This window comes from Quercus robur, chromosome 9 (genome assembly GCF_932294415.1).
Source record: "Quercus robur chromosome 9, dhQueRobu3.1, whole genome shotgun sequence".
Taxonomy (NCBI): Eukaryota; Viridiplantae; Streptophyta; class Magnoliopsida; order Fagales; family Fagaceae; genus Quercus; species Quercus robur.
Genome location: NC_065542.1, coordinates 49947512 through 49965487, shown reverse-complemented (window position 1 = coordinate 49965487; position 17976 = coordinate 49947512). Strand labels below are relative to the sequence as shown.

At 35.8% G+C, this 17976-nt stretch overlaps 2 protein-coding genes across 2 annotated transcripts in view; one reads left to right on the top strand and one right to left on the bottom strand.

Moving 5' to 3' along the window:
- LOC126698899 (UPF0481 protein At3g47200-like) lies at window positions 1-17803 on the top strand. Its single transcript, XM_050396406.1, has 2 exons — window positions 1-136; window positions 16467-17803. The coding sequence occupies exons 1-2, from the start codon at window positions 116-118 to the stop codon at window positions 17367-17369; spliced, it is 924 nt and encodes a 307-aa protein (XP_050252363.1). The 5' UTR covers window positions 1-115; the 3' UTR covers window positions 17370-17803.
- LOC126698900 (protein FAR1-RELATED SEQUENCE 5) overlaps window positions 1-17976 on the bottom strand; it is a 98033-nt gene that overhangs the window by 35578 nt on the left and 44479 nt on the right. The window lies entirely within an intron of this gene.

The following is a 17976-nucleotide window of genomic DNA, read 5'->3' as shown; positions in this document are numbered from 1 at the left end:
CCTCTGTTGATCTCTTTTCTCATTATTCTTGTTTTTCCTTTCCCACAAATCGCATCTCCGTCCGGAACTCCTATCTCGCCTTCGGCCGCTAGTGCTAGTGCTAGTGCTACACAATATGTCAACAAGTATAACTGAGGTATGCTTTCATAATATAATATTTCCTCGTTAAGTTCCAATTGTCTGTCTATCTATTTATTTAATTAGATCTTTGCCGAAATTATCTATTTTTTATAAGTACCAAATCTTGATAAGCTGTTCCATACAACAATTATTTGCTGAATTTTCTGTCATAATAATTCATAATATATGTAATTGAGAAAGTACGATACACAATATAAATAATTCAATTTAGAAAATTATAAATTTTGTTAAGACTTACCAATTTTGATAGGAAAACGCTTAACCATTGAGAAGATTTTTGTATACGAAATAGTCAGTGCAGAAGAAATTATTATTTTGGCTCATTTATAATGTATTATCACTTCTGAATTTAATCAATTTGAATGTGTATGTTATAAATATATGTTAATTTAATTTATTTAGTTAGCTTTGTTAGATATTACTAGCCTCATCACATGCGCAAGTGTGTGAGGGGGGGGGGGGGTTTAATGTCATAGTTTTCCATCCATCCCAATTTGAGATTCACATGTTTGTCCACTAATATTATACATTTACAAACTATTGATATAGCCAAAAGTTTCATGAGGCTAGCTTTAAAAAATGAACAAATCCACACACTAACATATGATTTCAAGGCTATTTTGGTGTTCATTTTTTGCAGCTAGTCTCATAAAACTTTTGATAGTATTAGCAGTTTGTAAATGTGAAATATTAAAATAAAATCTTATAATCTTACCAAAAAAAAAAAACCCATATTTATTAGATTTGCATGGCTTAATTACTTATATTTAATAATGAATATGACAAAATTAGCAAAAGTCAAATAATTCAAAAAGTAAGAAGTAAGGGTATATAAAAATTGGTCAAAATATTATTATCTTCTTTACATTGGCCTTTAGACAAAACAATAAGAAGTTGATTAAAAATGGTCTACAAAAAAATTGAAGTTGCAAAAGAAAACAGTACTGCATATGTTCTATCATATGTTTTATTAATAAACTAGCCTCGTCACACGCGCTTCGCGCGTGCGATGAATCTTTTTTTTTTTTTGTTAGTGGTCCTATTTTGTAAAAAAAATAGTGTTTTTTTTTTTAATTTTATATATATAATTTTTATTTTAAAATTTTAATTTATAAGTGAATAAATCAATTTGAAAATTAATAGGAAAGTGGTCATATTTTTTAGGCAATATTATAGTGGGAGTTAGTGTTGCATTTTTACCGGATTGTCCTTCAATTTTGTCTCTACTTAAACATAAAGGTGTAGGGGTATTTTTGAACTAAAAAATGAGGAATCCAAACAGAAGAAACCCTTTAAATAATAGTATAGATAAATAAAAATGTAAGAGTAGAAATGTTTTGTCAAATGACCTAAAAAGATCAATATCCAATGTGCCTCGGTTCAACGAAATGGATATACTTGGAAGGAAATTGATCTGGTCACATTGAGTCCTACAAACACAATTTTGTTCACTAGAAGCATTCTTGGTAGATTAATATACTGTGAAAATACATTAGAGCCATTGATCATTTTATTTTAAGGGTCCAGTTAGTGAGGTGCCCTTAAAAAATTTGTTAATAAACTATTTTTAAAAAGTTTTGATACAAATTTTAGTGAAATAGAAAAAAATAAATAAAATAAATCCATTTTTTCTTCTTTTCTCATAAAATTTTCATAAAATGTTCACTAAACTAAAATAAATATAAATAGGCATAATTGCTATCCTTACCTACAATATATATATATATATATATATATATATTTTTTTTTTTTTTTTTTGAAGTTGAACCAAACCATTTTCATTAATTTGGAAGACTAGAATCCAAATACAAAACATCCACCACAGGTGGAGGATCCTCCTCCATCCATACAATTTCATCATCAATTAATCTAGCAAATCTAGTCAAAGCATGAGTGACACTGTTTGCATTGCACCTAACACAATTAGTCGAAATAGATCTAAAACCTGCAACCAAGCACCAAATATCCTCATAAATTAATCCAAGCCGCGAGAGGTTTGGTTGAGCCTAAGAAACCGTCTGCATCACCAAAGCACTATCACCTTCCAAAATTATCTCCATGAAGCCAGCATCTATTGCAAACTCGAGGGCTTTGCGACATGCCATCACTTCCACCTCTTTACTATCCCTTACAACACTGCCCTTCATAGCAAGAGCAGCCATTACTTTGCCCTTTTCATTCCTAATCACAACCCCGTAGACTGAAGCAGCTCCCTTATCGAAGCAAGCGCCATCGAAATTCAACTTGAATAAATTTCCCTGCGGAGGCTACCATGTCTACTACGTTGGAGTCTGAATTGGAGTTGGCACCCTCAACTGATCTTGTGCTTCAGTATAATCCCTCAAATATTCCAATGCTCACTGAGAGGACCTTGAAGGATGCTGGAATACACCCGCGTGCATGACTGTGTTCCGCTAATGCCATATCTGCCAACAAGTGACCCAAAACAGATCCCATTCCTCCCCTGAAAGCTTTGACATTAGACCTGTAACCAGCTGCAGAAAATCAACCTGTGCAGTACCTAATTTTTGAAACTGACTTGAACTCCCAACCCAAACATCCTATGCCACCCTATAACCCCAAAGCACATGCAAGACTGATTCAGCCTCATTCTGACAGAAGCAGCATCGTGCCTCCTCTACCACCCTTCTGCGTACCAGATTTTCTTGTGTAGGCAAAATGTTAAGAAATGCTCTCCACGAGAAAATTTTAATCTTGTTAGGAACATTGGCCTTCCAAATACGTGACTAGAGTGCCCCATCTGTTCTTTGCATTGACGTCTCCCCCATATTGCTCTCTTCCATCCTTAACTACTTTGCCACATAATACCCGGACTTTACTACAACAACCTCCAACCTTGTTTTGCTAGCATGGCTAAGTTAAATGATCGTAAATCTCTGAAACCCATTCTGCCCTCTTTCTTGGACAGTGTTAAAAAACTCCAATTTTTTCAGTGTATTTTCCTCTCCTCCCTAATTTGTCCCCACCAAAATCTAGCACACATAGTGTCCAATTCATCACATAATTTTCCCGGTAATTGAAAAACCCTCATTGTATACGTGGGAATGGATTGAGCCACTGCTTTTATAAGAACCTCCTTGCCAACCCGAGAGAGCAACTTCCCCTTCCAACCTTGCATCTTTTTTCAAACCCGTTCCTTAATGAAAGCAAAAGTATCATATTTTCTTCTTCCTATCAAAGTAGGCAGCCCCAGGTAAGCATCAAACTTCTCCACTTCCTTTACCTTTAGTTTCTCAATTATCCATGCTTTTTGCTCCACAGACACATTGCTACTGAAATAGGCAGAAGACTTCTCCAAGTTAATGCATTGGCCCGAAGGTTCAGCATAGAGCTGTAGAGTATCAAAAACAACCTGCACTTCATCTTTAATAGCATGAGAAAAAAATCAAAGAATCATCAGCAAAAAGCAGATTAGTTATAGATGGGGCACTTCTACACACTGCCACTCCGTGCAACCTCCCTTCAAATTCAGCTTTAGCAAGGAGCGAAGTAAAGCCTTCAGCACATATCAAAAACAAATAAGGGGACAAAGGATCACCTTGGCGTATACCCCTAGAAGGAGTGATATTCCTTTACACTGTGTTTGGTTGGGGTGAATTTAGGGGGGATGGAAAACATAGGAAGGAAAATGTTGAGGAAAACAGTGTTTTCCACTGTTTGGCAAGCTGAAGAAAATAGGAGGAGAGGAAAACCTGGGAGATTATTTTCTCTCTTGGGCCCACAAAGTTTTTCCTCCCAAATCGGGAGGAAAAGCCTAGAGAGAAAATTCTCTCTAAGCACTTTTACCGTAATGCCCTCACCACCTACCTCATTCATGACCTTCTCACCTATCCCACCTAATGACTCTTGCCCACAACTCCTTATCACTTTTTTTCCTTTTCTCATCTTGACTTCACAACACCAACGTCCAGCCAAAAGGTTCTCTTCTCTCCTTTTTTTTTTTCAACGTGATCTATTGTTTCTTGTCCTCATTATACTCCTCATTCATCTATTGTTTCTTATTGATTTTTCTGTTTCGTATGACATTCAATTTTTTTTTTTTTCGAATGCTAATCCTTCAGCAATGGTTGTTTTTCCAATGCCACTTTCACCAAGAAGAATGGGGTTATTTTTGGTTCTACGGCAAAGTATCTGAATGATTCTTTGAAGTTCGGTTTCTTGGCCAATAACAGGATCTATAAGCCTTCCACTTGCACGGGCAGTAAGAACCACACAAAACTGTGCTAATGCAGTTATTTTTGCTAACTACCTTTTTGCTGGTTACAAAATCCTTTGTCCAATTAAATTTATATGTACACTATTGTAATTTTTACTTTATAATAATAATAAAAAATATAAATTTATATATATGATGTGGTAAATTTTATATTATTTAAATGAATACAAATAAATCTATTTCTTAAATATTATGTAACGAGGGTATAATAGTCAATTTATATAAATTACATTTTCCATCCTTCCCTTTTTCTCTCTAACCAAATAAAAGAGTTTTCCACCCTCCCACTTTTCCACCCCTCCAACCAAACACACAAGAGGGAAAACTAAATATTTTCCATCCTCCCACAATTTTCCATCCTCCCACTTTTCCACTCTTCCAACCAAACAGACCCTTAAGCTTTACCATTGATTTGGACTGAAAAGGAGGGTCTAGAGACACAGCTCATAACTCTGTCCACCCAAACCTCCAGAAACCCCAATTTAATCATCATGCCTTTAAGAAAGCCCCATTCCACCCTATCATAGGCCCTACTGACATCCAATTTAAGAGCTAAGACCCCCTTCTTCCCCTTTTTTCTAATAGGCATGGCATGCAAAGTCTCATAGGCTACTAACATGTTATCAGTAATAAGGCATCCAGGTACAAAAGCACTTTGAGTAAGAGAGATTAACTGTGGCAAGATCAACTTTAGCCTGTTTGCCAAAATTTTTGAAATAATTTTATATATCACATTACATAGGCTAATAGGTCTGAAATTTGCCATTTTTTCCGATTTCTTTACTTTGGGAATCAAAACAATATGAGTATAGTTAATGTCAGGCACCATATAACCAGTATGTAAAAAATCTAACACCGCATCAATCACCTCATTATCTACAATATGCCAAAAATTTTGATAAAAAAGTGCATTCATACCATCGGGTCCAAAAGCCTTTGTTGGTCCCATCTGGAACAACGCTGTTTTCACTTTTTCACTACTATATGGCATGGACAGCACCTCCATCATATCATCAGTTATTTTTTGGTTAACTGTGTTAAGGCAATCCTCCATTCTGTCACAAGTGCTAGCTTTAAAAATATTCATGAAATAATCATATGCCACATCCGCCACTTCATCCACCTCCTCCACCCAAGCCCCATTAGCAATCTTGATTCCCTCAATAAAATTCCTTCACCTTTGTTGGGAAGCCTTGGAATGAAAAAATTTAGTATTTCTATCCCCATACTTTAACCATGACACCTGGGACCTTTGACGCCAAAAAATCTCTTGCTTAAGCAATAAATCATCCAACTGTTTACTCACTTCAAGAAATTCACTTCTGCCATCTTTGGTCATCTCCTTTGCATTCAACACTTCCAACTTTTGGTGTAATCTTTTAATTTCCTCTGTTTTAGGTTTAGTCTTTGAAGAACCCCACGCATGCAAATCAGTCCACAACCTTGGATTCGATCCCTAACACCCCTCAAACCTAAACTGCCCTGCCCTCCTTTTGACCATGCCTCAAGCACTGCCTCCTCACAATCATCCCATAACAACAACTCTCCTTAAACTTGCAACCATCGGCCCCCCTTCCCCTAAGCTACCTATCATCCATAGTTCTCAACAGAATAGGAATATGATCAGAAGCATGGCTGAACAAGTGAGAAACCAAACTGGCAGGGAACTTTTCAATCTAATTTTTGTTAGCAACAACTCTATCCAATCATTGGTTCGTGTGGGCTGAACTTGGCTGCCAATTTGTCCAAGTGAATTTACGCCTAGTAAAACGCAAATCTATCAATTCACATTTCTCCAAGGCAACCCGAAAATCCTCCATCTGGTTATGGTAAGGTGCATAGACACTTTTTTTCTCCGATGCATGAAGTATGGCATTGAAATCACTGATACAACACCAAGGACCCTCAACAAGAGACCTTAAATGAGATAAAAGTGCCCACGACTTCCGCTTTTCATTTGCCTCTAGCCATCCATAAAACCCTGTGAAATACCACAAAAAACCATCCTTTTCCACTACCTTAGCCAAAATATGGTTGTCAGTAAAATTAATAACATCTAAAGTCACCTCCTCCTTCCAAAGCAAAGCCAACCCTCCACCCGAATTAGGCTTTTTCACTATCAATTTTTTTTTAAAAGGTACATCACCACAATGCTTCTCAAATCCACTTCGATCCAACCTTGTTTCCACTAAGAAGCGTACATCAGGATCTTGTTCCCTCACTAATTTGTGAAGGCTTTGAACTGTCCAAAGGTTCCCAAGCCTTTGGCAGTTCCAACTTAAGAGCCTCATTGCTCTCGGCAAGGGTGTTGCAACACCCCCGCCACTTCAGTCATGGTTAAGTCCTCACAAACCTTACCTTTTTTCCCATTATCACTTTCCGCCTCTGCCTCCCCATCAACTACCATAGCTAGGTTGTTTCTTTTTCCCAAAATGGATTTAGCACCCTCTTTTAACATTCCCACAGGCCTAACATCCATCCGGACTAGTCTGGTCCATGTAGAGGACTTTCTAATGTTACTCAGCCCAACACCAGCATCACTAATTTGCACGTGCTCCTCATGTATTTTTTGCGCCAACTCAGTCCTCTCGTGTAAGAATGGATTCTGCCCTCCCAAAATTAAGGAACTTGAATCTCTACATCCCTTATCCACGTCTCCACTCCCTTGATTCTTGGCCATATTCCCGCTATCAGCCCAATCTTCTCCCACAGGTCCGGTAGCACCCCCCACGCCCTCCATAACCATTTTGGTATTGTTTCTCTTCTCCCACCACCGCTAGCTCCCACCTCCGCCGTATTCTGTGAAGCAGACTGGCCCTTGCTTACACCTTTCTTTCCCTCATGCTCATCATCCTTCCTAACTTCCCTCTTCCGTGGTGATCTCGTTGTACCACCCGAAGCCTTTAGCCAATCTCCATAACCACATTCAACCTCAACCCCAAATTTTGTTTTGCTAAAATACTGAGCACAGAACCATAGTTCATGCCCAAGTAGTCCACAGTAATGGCACAATAGAGGCAATCGCTCGTACTTAAGATTCATTCAATATTTCTTCCCATCCGAACCTGCCAAGAAAGCCCCATGACGTATCTCTTTTTCTAGCAGAATAGCTACCTTAACTTGCATAAAAAAATTATGGCTATCATTGTTATGCCATCTCTCAACCTCCAAAGCCCTACCCAATCAGTTCCCCACCTCCTCCACTACCCGGGCAGATCTCATCTCAAAAGGCGCCCCCTAGATTTGTACCCATAGAGCTATTGAATCAAACTTGACATTCGTTGCCATCATCCCCGACTTCCATCTTGTTAATAGTAATGCTTGATTATCAAAACTCCATAGACCTTCAGTGTAGACTCTGTTCAACTCAAATTCAAATCTAAACTTAAACTGAAACAAGTTTGACCCTACTTCAACAACTTGCACTCCATCTTCCAGTCCCCATGCTTTTTTGAGTGTCACCAAAGCTGCTCTTTTATTAAAAGGTTTGCAAGTTAAAAACTTCACAATAAAACTCAAAGCACAACTCTCTAATTCTTCTTGTTAACCTTCATTAGATATATTGATTGTCTCTTCTTCTTCCAAGGTAAACTTCATCTTCTCTAGGATTTGTGATACATCGTTTGCCATGATTGTGGACTCCACAGCAATAGAAAGCAATGGCAAAAAGAAAGCAAAAACGTAGCCCCCGTAGGAAACCCTAGGGAGAGAGTTCTCGTGGAAAACAAGAGAAAGAATCTCCTACATATATATATATATATATATATATATATATATATATTTACTTAGTATGTGGTATATTTACATTTAAATTATGAATCTAATGCACCGTTGGAAGGATTTTTATTTTTATTTTTTAAGCGATGTAATTGGTTTTAAAAGGGTAAAAAAAATTGGTATTTTTGTAAATAAATATAGAATGGTGTTTGTAAATAGCACCTTCCAAGAAGCTTCTTTTTCAAAATTACAAAAGTCTGCCCCATTCCACATGTGACTATCTTTTATCTCTCCTCTTTCCTCTGATATTCTTCACTACTTCTTTACTCTCTCACTGTTCCCTCTATAACTCCCTCTCTTCTCGTCTTTTTCTTCTTCTTCTTCATTTTTTCTGTTTACCCCACCATTAGATCCATTGTTTTCCTTCTCTATAGTACTGACATTTTCTACAGTGATCCACGATGGGTATTAAGGGTAGAAAAATTCTTTCAGGTTTGAGGAAAAAATTTTCAAACCCCAAATCTCATTCCGGCTGAATCTTTAATTTCAGCTAGTACCGACTAAAATGGTTCTGAATGGGCCGAAATTTCATTGAAGGTGGAATAGGGGAGCTTACCTTTCCGATTTATATACCGGTACGTGATTCTTCAGCCATTTTGGCCAGAACGGAATGGTATCCATAACATTGGACAAAAGTAAAATTGAGATTTCAAAGTTTACAACATCTGAAGGGGGGAGAAAAAGAAGGATGAAAAAAAAAAAAGATACAATGTAAAAAGTGGAGACAATGAGTGGACAAGATTAAAAGAGATAGCAAGATATATATATATATATATATATATTAATAAAAGGATCAAACATTAGATAAAAGTTATAAGAAAGTACTACAAATAGAGTTAGCCTATATTAGACATAAAGTGTTGTATACATTGCACTGGGAAGCTGGCTGCATTAGCAGCTATATCTAAAACTTGAGCTATCACTGCTCTAGTTACAAACAAAAATTGAGTGACCATTCCCTGCTGGTGAAAGTTGTGGAGATCCGTTATAAAGGCCTGGTCTTGCCAATTAGGCCTTCTAAGATTGTTGCACATGTCTACCAGGTTTTTATCAATGCTGATAATGACTGCTCTACGAAGATCCAGCTCAATTGCCTTGTTCAAAACTTCCACCACAGCCTCCTACATTGTAAGGTGCTTAGTTTGTCTTCCACTACTGGCTCCTCCTTTGAATAATAGTGTTCCCTCCATGCTCCTAGCTTCAAATGAATAACCACATCTTCTAGTCCTCCTATTTTTGTAAGCTGCCACCTTGATAAGAGTTGCCAGTCTTAATTGAAACAGGTGTTCTAGTCTTAGATTTCTTACTTTCCTTGTGAGTCTGAATCTGGTGGAAAGCCTCTCTGTACCTATATGGTCTAGCAAGTCTGTATGAATTAGGTGCCTTAAGTTATGCGTGATAGTGAGCTTCTGATCTGGTAGCCATCCTAGTAGCAAACCTCCACTAAGTCCCACCTGAGGAACTTCCTAACCTTTCCAAAAACCACATTTCTTCAAAATACCGGCTCCTTTGTCTTTATCCAGCTTAGTCTCCATCAGAAACATAATAGAGGGCTTATACTCCTGGGCCTTTTTTTGGCATTGTAAAACTGTAGAGGGGTTGTCCAACCCTCTACAATTCCAGCTCAATATTCTCATGGTTGCTGGGGAAACTGTTGAGGGTCAGCTTCCCAACACCCTTCATTTGGATCAACATGGACTTGTGGAGTAGAGAGCACTGTTAGAAATTCTTGAGGGGTTATATGCACATAATTTTGGCTTTCTTTGTCAAAATCCCCCCCCCCCCCACCCCCAACATAGTCTCTGTTTTATATTCCTCCCAAATTTCTCAATTTCCTTTCTAATTCTCTTTTTAGGACTATCTGAGGGGCTTCTAGCATTCAAATTTGAGGTGGATATTCCAATAGGATTAAGGAGGGGGTTTTGAAAGGCATCTGTTTTTGGGCTTTGTAATGGAGAAGGGCTTGAGCCAAGAGAAAGTAATTCAAGAGAAGTGAAGTCTTTTTCCTTATCTATATTTCGGGTTTGAGAGATGGCAAGGGGGGTTGCATGTTGGTTAGGACCCTGGGCCTCGGAGTCTTGGCCCATCTGAAGATTAATTGTAGACTGGCTCAGTGCTCCCATGTTGGGCTTCCACATTATGTGAGGGGACAAGGTTCGGCCTAGTACTAGAGCTCCCCAATTTGAAATTAAATCTTTCGCGGTTTACCCTTTGAACAAGGGAATCTATGAAGGAGTCTAAAGATTCTGGTATGTAGCCTTTCCTCTAGGTACTACTTTGCAAAATCTCAGGCCTTTCCTTATTTAAACTGTATAAGATGAGTGGCACTGTCCATTGGTGATGTATGGACCATTCCCTTCTATCCATGCCCACTTCAAGTTTGAATTTTCAAGTGGTATCCAAGGTTTGAATTTTCAGGTCGTATCCAAGGCAGTTCTGTTGCATGGTAGGGTAGGGTTCATAGAAGTTAGGCTCAGTGGATTGAGCTACCATTAGATTTCCAAAGAATGAGTTTAATGATGCTACAGAGTTTGCTGGAGTGGGTGGTATTGTTCTAGTGTTTAGGTTCAAGAGGTTGATTGCAGCATTAAGGGTTGATTCATTGTTATAAGTTGGGTAGCTATTAGTGTGGTGTTGATTATCTAGAGGGATGTTATTATTATTGGTAGCAAGAGGGTCAGTGGGTCTAGGAGCTATTTCTTGAGGTGTGTTTGGTGAGTTGGGGGTATTGTGGTCAAGGTGCTTAGGGAAGACCTCACCAACACTTGCATGTCCATGATTCTGGTTTAGGTGTCCAAACCTGACCTGGGTTGTCCACCTCCTTCTATGGAATGCCCTCAACTCATTAGTAAATTGTAGTTGCAGTGCATCAAACCTGTACTGCACTTGGTGAAGATCTTGAATCCTTACTTTGTCTTTATAGCATCCTTTCAACATCATCCATACTATGGGTACATTGCCTGCGTGTGTGACCAATCAGTCCACATCTAATACATAGCTTGTGGACTCTCTCGTATCTATACTGAATCCATATGCTTGATCCCTCGTCTATTCTTAGCATGAAACCAGCAATGACAGGTAACCAAGGATCCACTCTCACCTTAATACGCATAAACCTAATATTTCTAGGTATTATATCCTCCTAATCAACCCTTTCTACTATTCCCATCAATTGACTCATATATTCTACTAGCTCAAGGTATTGATATTTAAGAGGTAACCTATGCAATTGAACCCAAACTGAGATATAGTTTAATTGAAGTCTATTAATTACTAGATTGGGCCTCCACTTCTCCAATACAAATAAAGCACCTTCAACAGACCAAGGTCCCTCACTACAGATATGGTTGAGGTCTTTTGTGTTTTCAAAATGAACTATATAAAAATATGATTCTCGAACCACAATAGAAACCTGACCTCTGATTCTCCATGCAGCATTGATAATGTTCTGTATATAACTCACTAAAAACTTTTGATAATCTAAAAGGAAGCCAATAGTGCAGTGCTCCCAAAAAGCTCTCTGGATTGTTACATCTTCTACATCAGGCCTGATGAGTGGCCCATGCCTAGCAAAGGGGGTCTCCTCCTCATCACTTGAGATCAGATCTGGATAGTAGGATAGTTTAGTGTGTATATATATACACACATTTTTCAATCACATTTATCATCACATATCAATTGATAGATATTTTGCAATGAAATCTATAGTATCTATAGAATTTTTGCAAAACCTATTTACATTTGGTTTAGTAAATTTTTAATTATTAAAATAATTTTATTCAAACTATATATATATATATATATATATAAATATATATAGTAGTAAATCCGAAACATTTTTGGTATGAAATTGATTTCCTTGCTATTATATTTTATAATTTTTTAAAATAAATTTTAAGTTATTTGTGATAATCAATTGTTAAATGTGGTTTATCTATATTGATTTCATTTCGGTCTCCGTCTTCTACTTTTTTTTTTTCAATTAAAAAAAAATTGCAAGGATATTATTAATCTATACATAATTAAAGTGAAAGTTCAACAATTAAGCTAATCCCCATTAATTTTATGCTTTTCTTAAATTATAGTCAATTTACTCAATCTTATATCAAGTATTTGTACAATTTTTATTACTTTCAATTTGCTTGTATGTTAAGGGTCCAGTTAACACCGGTATAAAATGCTGTCAAAAAAATTAGTTAATTTTTTTCTTTTGGTGAAAATACCATTTTTCTACATTTTGGGGTTACAGTTAATTTGGTCCTTAAATTTTGGTATCGGTCAATTTGGTCCCTGTTATTTTCAACTTACAATCAATTTAGTCCCTACATTTAACTTACTAACAAAAAATGCCTATGTGGCAAATAGATTGCATGCTTGGTGCACACATGGCTAACATAATAAAATAATAATAATTAATTGCTACCAAAAAAAAAAAAAAAGCCAAGTCAACCATTTTAAAAAAAAATCCACCTCTTAAAAAAAAAATTATGAATTTAAAGAATTAAATGAATTAATTAAAGAACTAAATGAATGAAAAAAAAATTCCCAACTTTTCTTGAATTTTCTTGGCAACTAAACACAAAACCCAGTCGAGTGATTTAAAAGAGTTAAAAAATGAATAGCTTTTGCTAGATAGGTTTCTCGTTCACAAATGGCGAAGAGATATTCAGATCTAACGAAAGCTCTCAAGTTTGAATGGACTCTCTTGAACGAGAGTGTGGGTTTGCGAGAGAGAGAGAGAGAGAGAGAGAGTCCTGTGTCTTGTTAAAATCTAACTCCACTGAACCCAGTATGAAAAACCTTTAAATTTTCTTGAAATACTTTGATAGAGAAAGAGAGTGGGTCTGTGTTTCAAATTTTTAAGTTCTTGAGTATAGGTCTGTGATTTAACTCCACTACCTTGTTCCTACTTCCTATAAAGTGGGCCTATGTCTCAAATTTAAACTTTAAATCTCACACATATTGCTCAGGAGATGCTTCTATGAAAGCTAGTCAGCGATTATTATTATTTTTAATATGTTCGGTAATGTCTGAGAATTTTCTTTGTGGCATTTCATCGCATAATTTGGATTTGTATTTGGTAGTCTTTGGATAGCAGGTGTAGGTAAGGGAGAGTGGTAGTGGAATTGGCAGTAGTGATTGTGGTGGCTGCTGGGTTTTTGTGTTTTTCTAAATTGCAATTTTTGGTTGCCAAGAACATTCAAGAAAATCTGGGTTCTTTTAAAAAAAAAAAAAATCTAAATTAATTATTTTAAACTTTTTATATTCTGAGGTAGATTTTTCTATTTTAAAATTTGCTGATGTGGCCTTTTTTTAGTGGAAATTAAATGTTTTTTTATTATTATATTAGCCATGTGTGCGCCAATAATGCAAACCATTTGCCATGTAGGTATGTTCCATTAGTGAGTTAATGGTAGGGATCAAATTGACAACTATCAAAATGTAGGGACCAAATTAACTGTGACCCCAAAATGTAGGGATCAAAATGGTATTTTTGCCTTTTCCTTTCCCATAAAATGTTTCTAAAAATGTAGCCTATAACAAGCCCTTAGGGCATCCGATAACTTTTCCCATATGTTAAAACTACTTTCAACCTAATTAAAGTTACTTCCGATTTTAAAATTCTCTGAGAATTCTAGAATTTAACTCAAGTACAAAGACAAACTTCAATGAGAAATTTATTGAACAACAGCATATTCCCATTAAAAGAAAAAAAAAAATTGCTCCTTTTCAATATATTTCCATAATGAATAAACTTTGATAAAACATTAAAAATTTCATAGTATCACATTAACAAAAACTGTAATAGGAAGTAGAAAGTATGTAATCAGGGTCGGCCCTTCCACTAGGCCACTTAGGTCATTGCCTAAGGCCCTCAAGTGGAAGGGGGGCCCCTAAATTTTGGAAAAAAGGGTATTAGAACAACAATAGAAAAATTGGTTCATGATGAAACCAAAAAAAATATCATTAATCTCTAGAAAAACCGAAATTAATAACTAGATAAAATACAAATCCAGGCTTAAAAAATTACTCACAAAATAACTAGATAAAATTCTTTCTTTCTTTCTTTCTTTTAATCTTGTATTTTATTATTATTTTTTTGGGCGTTTTGTTGTGTATTTAGTAGTTACTATTGTACTATAGTGTCACGGACTACACAAGACTAAAGCAAATAATAATAATAATAATTCAATCCAAATAACAAACAACGAAATGAAATAATAATACTAAAAGGAAAAACAAAATAAAACATGAAGAAGAATTGCAAGATAACAATTAAAATAACCGAGATATTCAATTTTGCAATACAACAAATCTTGATAATAAACTTCAAAATAATTTAGAAGAAAATGAAAATAATGATGAAGATCTCATAAATGAAGAAGAAGTTCACCAAAACGAGTTAGAAGAAGACAAAATAATACAATTGAAAATTTGAAAGATAATAACAAAAATAACCACAATCATGTCGAAATACATGCATTGTTTATAAAATTTTACTAACAATGTATGTTACAGTTGCTTCTGTAGAAAGAAGTCTTTCAAAATTAAATTCAATAAAATGATATCTAAGACCAACAATGTCCCAAGAAAAATTAAGTGGATTAGCTATATTATTAATTGAAAAATAGATTGTTAGGACATATGTGTTTCACTTGTTAAGAACATATGTCATGATTTTATGTAATTGGTTTATCCTTTGACAAAACGCACTTTACTTGTATTTGGGTAGATTTAGGATGTTTTAAATACTTCTAGAAACCTTGTTTCAAGATCAAGTATTGAAACTTTCAAGTGTGTTCAAGAAAACAAGTTCAGAGTGCAAAATCATTAAAGCTCGACAGCTGCATCTATCGAGCTTAAGGAAGCTGTTCTTCATTCGGTGTTGTCGACACCTGCTATCTGTCGAGGTTTAAGATTTTCAGAATTACAATCTGATTTTCTTGGGATCCGTGAATGTGTCTTTGGTCCTTCTTTTCTCCTAAACCTAGACATATAAAAGGATCAATTTAAGGGCCGTCAAAGTGTTCACAAGTTGTACAAGTTTTGAGCAAACTCTGTTCAAGTTAATTGTGACCGGAGACAAAATTCTTGCCCTAGTTCATCTCTCTCTCTTAAAGAAGTTGCTGTGTATGTGCACCGTAGGGTTTTGTGACCAAGCATCTTCTTGATCTTCATCGTTTGGATGAACTGAAGAACTTTGCAACCAACAACCTTCTTAGTTGGTGATTGAAGTCGCGTACTGAAATCCGCGCAATTGGTTAGTCACGTACTGGAAGTCATGCATCTGAAAGGGGAACTGTCACTACAGAACAAGTCCAATTGGGTATTGGGGTAAGGGTTCAACTGTAGGTTGGTAAGGTACTTGGATTCCTTTACTTGTAACCGCTTGTTGTGATAATGGTGGAGTTTCGGGAGTGGTGACCTGAAAATCACCCGGTGGGATTTTTGCCGTTAGGTTTTCCCCATTCGTAAACAAATCACCGTGTTATTTATTTTCCGCTACATTATTAGTTTATTGGTGATTTGTTTGTGCTACCACGCGTTTGCATGATAAATTGATTAATTAATAACTTGGCTAATTAATTAATTAATTTCTATCACAAGGGGTCATTCAATTTGTAGCCTATCATAGATGTTAGAAGAATTTGAATACAAAAATTTAATTAGTTAATCTACATCTTAAAAGGCAAGAAACATAGATTTTAAATGAATTATATTATAATATAAAAATATTAAATAAATAATAATTTAATTAATACATAAATATAAAAAGACCCCATTTTAGTTATTGCCTTAGGCCCAAAATGTCTAGGCCGGCCCTGGTATGTATATAAATATATCAAAAAGTTCCTTCTTTTACCTACTAAAATGAAACAATTCAATTTGGCTATTTAATTACTCTACGTCCCTATCAAACTAAAAATGAAATTATCTATTAAAAAAATGAAATGAAATGATTTAAGTACCAAATTATTTGTTCTATTAATTATTCTTTCAAAAGAAAACATTTCAAAATTCTTCATTCAAAATTAATTACTATTGTCATCCAGTTTAAATATTCGCAAATCTTTTATGTGATCAGCTTTACAAGACAATGAAGGAGGATGATTAAATTTATTTATTTTTTATAAAAAAAATTTATAAACATTAAATATATAAAATGATCATTATTCTTGTAATAGCAGTGCATTTTAACATATTAGAAGATAGTGCCATAAAATGAACTTCAAAGTCAAATTATAGCGTGTTGTACTTCACACGGTTCCTCACCTAGCGTTTTAATTCATAGTGGCTCTTATCTTGATAGACAGGAGGCTCTTCAACGGCAACTGGAATTGGAAATTTGGAAATGTCAACAATATCTGGAGGTTCGACGCAGCAATTCTCAACTGGGGGTTTGATCAATGTTCCAGATCACCTTCGCAAACTGGATGAGCAAGCCTTCACTCCTCTACTTATTTCTATTGGCCCTATTCACCACTCCAATGTAAAATTACAAACCATGAAAAAGTACAAAGTTCTATTTTGTGAGCGTTTCATGCAACGGGCTAACATAAACTTGCAGAATTTAGAAGACAAAATAAGAAGGAGGGAAGACGAAATTCGCTCTTACTATACAGGGACGATTTTCTCCAGCATAAGCAGTGATGATTTTGTGACAATGATTCGGGTGGATGGGATGTTCATTCTTGAGTACTTCTTGAGAGATTCTGACCCACGTTTGGTAAGGAACGATCATATGATAGCGGAATGGATGCGTCCAATTTTGAAATTTGACTTGGTATTACTTGAAAATCAGCTTCCCTTTTTTGTTTTAGAGATGTTGTTCAATCTAGCAACCTTTCCGGATGACTTAGAGATAAATCACCTTCCTTTAAGGTATCTTGCTTTTGGTTTCTTTCAATGTTACAACTTTCAAATGAAGGAGCTTGGTTATTTCAATGTGAAAATTGAACACTTCACAGATCTGGTTAGATTGTTTTATCTAAGTGAACAATTACTAGATAGAAGATCTGGAGGGGCTAAACTGTCATACTCTGCAACCCAGCTACATGAGGCAGGAATCAAGTTTAAGGGAGTTGAGTTTGATGAGAATATGAGACGTTATAGAGGGAATAGACGCTTTCTTGACATAAGGTTCGATTTAAAGAATGGAGTGTTGGAAATCCCATGCATTGCATTAAATGAGGAGAAAATACGTCTTCTTTGAAACATTATTGCATTAGAGCAATCCATTTATGTAGAGCACGCATATGTTATGGATTTCTTTGTCATCTTGAATTTCCTTATCAAAACTTCCAAAGATGTAGATTTACTTTGTGATAAGGGAATCCTCATTAATTACCTTGGCGACAGCAATGCAGCAGCATCAGCTGTCAACAATCTTAACACCAAAATCTTAGGGGATTATATGAATAAAGAATACTTGAAAATATGTGAAGATTTGAATGCATCCTATGAGCAACTTTGGTATGGATGGAGGGCACCGTGGCATAGATGGAAGGAAACGTTATGGCGTCAATATTTTAGCACTCCTTGGAGAGCTGCTTCTACCAGTGGTGGTATTATCCTTCTTGTGCTCACAGCCATACAAATTGTATGCTCTGTAAAGTCCACTAAGTGGTGACAGATATGCAGCAGTTCTACTGATCACTTTAGCCTTTGTTATATGTTAATTATCTTTTATTTTTAGTTGTTATTGTTTTGAATAAGGGTTCCTCCTTATCATTAGGAAGTCTTTTTAAGTGTGTTAGTGCGTGTTGGAATTGGCTCAGAAAAGCATAGTGCTTATCTATATCCATTTAATTATCCTTTGA

Coding starts and splice junctions, on each gene's coding strand:
- LOC126698899 (XM_050396406.1), top strand. CDS start 116: ATGTCAACAAGTATAACTGAG. Junction 137..16,466: donor TGTCAACAAGTATAACTGAG/GTATGCTTTCAT, acceptor TTATCTTGATAG/ACAGGAGGCTCTTCAACGGC.